Consider the following 4601-nt stretch of genomic DNA (forward strand, 5'->3'; position numbering starts at 1 on the left):
GGCGGGGCGCAGGTGGTGCCGAGGTCCTGCCGGGCTCCGGAGGCGCAGCCACCGCTGCTCCCAGAGCATCCCAGGGCAGAGCCGACCTCTTCCGGCAGTTTCACGTCTCCGCTGGCACCAGCTTGGGGACCGGCTTTTAAGAAACTGTAGTAACAGCGAGAGGGGTGCCCTGTAGTCCCACCTGGTAATTTTTCTCCCCAAAACCTGCGGGCAAACCTGTGCACATTGTAACTCGCTAACTTTAGTCTCTGGAGGATGGAGTGATAAAACCAGTTACAAGGTTAGAAAGTGTGCCGGGAGAATGGACGGGGTGAGCGAGTAAAACTTTTCTATCTCCTACCCGGGTCCTCGGTGACTGGAGGAGATGTTTGGGCTGGCTCTTCTGCTCCTGCACTTGAGAAAGGGCAGGAACTTGTAGATGGGGCCACCTGTGGTGGCCTTGGTGTGTGTTGAGATCAGCAACACGGGTTAGGCTCTGGACTGGTCCATGTTCTTGTGCTTGGTTGTTTTGGTTTTGTTTGGTTTGTTGGGATTTTTGTGTGTGTGTGTGTGTGTGTGTGTGTGTGTTTTTTTTTGTTTGTTTGTTTTTTCTTGGGATCTACTGATCACATTTGCCAGGTGAATTGATTAGCTCAATCTTCTGGATTTTATCATTTTTCATAGGCTGTCCATCTCCTGGAGCAGCTAGCTGAGTCAAGTGATCTGATAACCCAGTGATCACTGGATTTTTGTGAGAGGAGGGTGCTGCAAGATGCTCTTGTAGGAAAGGAGAGGGTGAACTCTCAGTGCCGGTTTTGTGTGGGAATAGCCTGTGTTTGGATCAGATTACACTAAGATGGAGCTGCAGCCTGAGATGAACTTGCCTGGGGAAATACTGTGCCTTTTCACTTTTGTGTTTGGAAAGGGTTTTGCTGGATAACCCTGCTTGCTGTGAGTGACTTCAAAATTCTTACCTCCCTTCGGCAAAGGGAGAGTATGCTTCTCTGTCCATGCCCCCGAAAGGCCTTTTGCCTGCACAGAGACCAAAATGTTTTGATGCCTTTCATCCCAGAGATGTTTCAGTAGGATTCTGTTTGTGCTAGGACCTGGTTTGAAGAAGATTCCAGCAAAAATGCTGGAAACCTTAAGAATCAATGTTGCTGTTTACTGAGGAAACACAGATTGGTGGAGCAGAGCACCAAGTCAGAAGCTGGGTTTCTCCATCTGGTGCAGCGGTTGAGGGTGAGGGTATGTGCTGCAGCTAAGCTGAACCTTAGTTACCTTCTTTTCTCTCTCGCTGGCACTTGTGGGATCACAGGTGAACTAAGTCACTGATCTGGCAGAAAATTATGTTTAGGGTAGCTTTTCTGCCAAGTTAACAAGTTGACCTAGTGAGCACCAGAAGTGAGGTGAATGCTGGGAGGAATCTGGACAGGGAGGTCAAGGGTGAGCAAGAGAACAGAAATTGGTAACTCGGTGCAGTGTGTATAGCTTCACTCTGACTTGCATTTTTACTCCATCCAAAGCGCTTCATTTATCTGCCACAGTTTCTTTCTTTCAAAAAGTCTGTACTCTCTCCTTTCACAATTTATTTATTTTCAGGCTTCATTTACTTCTTGTGGTGTTGCCCCCTGGGGAAGATCTTTACAGTAATTGTCTTCTCCAGAGCATTTATGTTCTAGATAGACTTATTGACCAGCTGTTTCTGGCTGTAACAGAGTTGTCCCTGAAGACAGTAGTGGTCAGTGAGGAGGGGCTGTGTTTCACTTGAGGAGAGGATGACTGCAGAGCAGAATTGCCTATTGCCAAAGCTGAAGCAGTGCAGGAAGCCAGTCTTGGATTAGCAGGGAGATGCCTGAGCAGGACTTGAGGGCAGAGGTAAAGATGCACGGGTGTCGTTGTTTAGACAGTTGTTCTGTCACCCGACAGCTCCTCCCCACCCATGGGAGGAGAATTGGGAAAAGGAAAGGAGACCCATGGGTTGAAATAGAAACAGATTTAATAAAATATTAATAATAGACTAATATTAATATAAATATTAATATATAGTACTCAACGTTATACTCAGATGATATAGTGCTTGCAACAAGTGGGGGAGTAGTCCTCAGGAGCAGAATGATAACAAGACCATCCAGGGGTAACAACCATCAAGGAAAGAAAGCCATCCCCAGCAAGCCCCACAATTTATAGCGAGCGTGATGTTTATGGTATGTTGGCCAGCTTGGGTTAGCTGCCCTGGCTTTTGCTCCTGCTATCCTCTGCACTTGTTTCTCTCAAGACCACTAAAGACTTTGATCATCACATACCATTGCTGGCTGAAAACTAAAACTAAGTATCTTATCAACCTTGTTCCCACTAAATCAAACCCTGCTGCAGTCTTTTCAGAAGTGCAACTTTCCTGAATAGAAAACTGATTCTATGATTGTATCCCAGCAAAACCAGGACAGTGGAGTAGACGGGACTGGAGCAGCAGCTACCTGCTTGTCTATAGAATTACCCAGGTTTTGAGGAGCGGGTTTGGAGCAGCAGTTCCCTGATTTAGCCAGCCATCCTCTGCAGTGTGAATCGTGTTGCCCTACTTTAAAGTCGTCTGCTGCCCTTAACACCATTCCAGAATTTAAAAAGTTGTCTGCGCCTCCTTTTCTGCTGTGCTGGTCTGTTTGTTTACACACTTGGAAAAAGTTGTCTTTGGTGAAGGCCGTGAAGCTTGAAATCTCTGGATTTGAAAAGGCCTACATACAGGGGCTGTGCTGGTGCTGTGGGATTCTGGAAGCCCAGGGGGTCTCACTTAGAGGTGTCTCAGGTGGGTTGCAGGGGAGCCAGCTGGTGTTTTGGAAATAAGTTGTCAGTGATATTGAGACTATCAGAAGCTTTTTTTTTTTTAATCTTACGTGGAATGATATCCTTCTAAAAAGTTGTTTTTTTTCAGTGGAGCTCTCTTGAATAATCACTTCTGCACTTTCCCTTTTCTGACTAATCCCTCCTACCGTTACTCCCTGTAAAACCTGTGTTTCTTGCTGCAGGAAACTCCCTGATCATCCCGATGTGTTACTCTTCTGCTAAGCACTCTCTTAGTCATGCAGTTCACTGCAACTCATCTTTCTGCTGCTGGAAGGTGTCTCTGGCTCTGCATGACTTTTTCAGCAGCTTTCCCCTCATAAGTGTTGGTGAACCCTTCATCCACTCTGCTTCTAACTCAGTTCCTCCTGAAAGCAGATACCAGCTTCCAGACTAATACTCAAATTATGATCTGTTAAGGACAAGCAGTAACTGGAAGTCTATGTGATCAGGGAAAGAAAGAAGCAGTTGAGAGCTGGAGGCTAAACTGGGAGAAGGAAGGACTGAGTTGGTATATCTGCAGTAGGGCAGCAGAGTTGTGGGATAATTATACCTCTTGTGGGACTGGAGGAAGAGACGATCAGCAGTTGCCGAAGTGCAGTGGGAGGCGGGAAGCACAGTGCAGTTCGCCTCAGTTCAGTAGCCTTGAAAGAGAGGTGATCAGGTCTTGTAACCGAATGGTTGTCTGAATGAGCTGCAGCTGCTACTTCACTCTCCTGCCTTTTTAAGAATTTAGGATATTGTAGCTTCCACTGTAGCATGGCAATAAAAATATGAGACTGTGCGTGTTACATTCCTGGCTGTGGTAATAAAAGATTTGAACTGTGGCTATAATTTCTGAGTGATTTCAGACCCCCGGCATCTCCGGTCTCCTGTGATGTAGCAAATCTGTGCAAGGAGCCTGGCACAGGGATATTCCAGTAAAAAAAAAGCTGTGTGGTGCAGTGAAATACAGTTTGATTGTTTCTCTAGCCTGACTTAGTTTCCAATTCTCTCGATGTAGATCTGGAGTCCGTCTCAGCCTGAGCTCCTGGGATCCTGTCACCATGGAGACCGAAAGTGAGCAGAACTCTGGCTCCACCAGCGGGAGCTCCAGTTCTGGAGGAAGCACCCGTCCTCAGATATCGCAGATGTCTCTCTATGAGCGACAGGCAGTACAGGTGAGACTAGGTTGTGTTCTGGGCTGGGATGTGCATTGGTGGAAGGTGGTGGAGAGCCCTTTCGTATTCCTCTGAGTTGTGTCAAGGTGGGAGCATGCTTGAAGGACTGTCATGTGTTCAGATTTAGAAATTCTTGTGCTAGACCCAGTCTTTAGTTCCTGTAGCCTGATACTGTGCTTTATGTTTTATAGGTTACTCCTCCAGCATCCAGCCTCTTAAATGTAATCCATACTGTGATGCAATAGATTGATTTTAGCCTGCCGTTCGAGACCAAGTCCTTCAGTTTAACATCCCAGTTCCTCTACATAGTATATATCCTCCATATATATGCTGCATTCGAACACTTGTCTGCCTGCTTGAGCTCATGTATTCCCAAATTCCTGGAGTTTCATAAAGTCTTAGAAGTGTGCTTCCTGCTACCCTGGAATACACCTGTGATTCAGTCTGTTACCAAATTTGTAGCTGTTACCAAATTGTAGCAAAATGTATTTTGATGTGCTAATCTCGTGGGTTTTCTTTTTTTCATGGGATCTAGGGATGGTCTCATGGCTGTTACTTCTTTGCTCTCTCTCTAATCACATTCCAAGGGCATGCTATTTTTGACAATTGGGTTTTCCTCTTTCC

General features: G+C 46.1%; 1 protein-coding gene across 1 annotated transcript in view; it reads left to right on the top strand.

Moving 5' to 3' along the window:
- Positions 1 to 3863: 3863 nt before the first annotated feature.
- PHC1 (polyhomeotic homolog 1 (Drosophila)) overlaps positions 3864 to 4601 on the top strand; it is a 13323-nt gene continuing 12585 nt past the window's right edge. The window contains exon 1 of the mRNA XM_010183858.1: positions 3864 to 3977. Coding sequence (XP_010182160.1) covers positions 3864 to 3977 — 114 coding nt within the window. The remainder of the gene's footprint in view (positions 3978 to 4601) is intronic.

This window comes from Mesitornis unicolor, unplaced genomic scaffold, assembly GCF_000695765.1.
Source record: "Mesitornis unicolor isolate BGI_N332 unplaced genomic scaffold, ASM69576v1 scaffold32434, whole genome shotgun sequence".
Lineage (NCBI taxonomy): Eukaryota > Metazoa > Chordata > Aves > Mesitornithiformes > Mesitornithidae > Mesitornis > Mesitornis unicolor.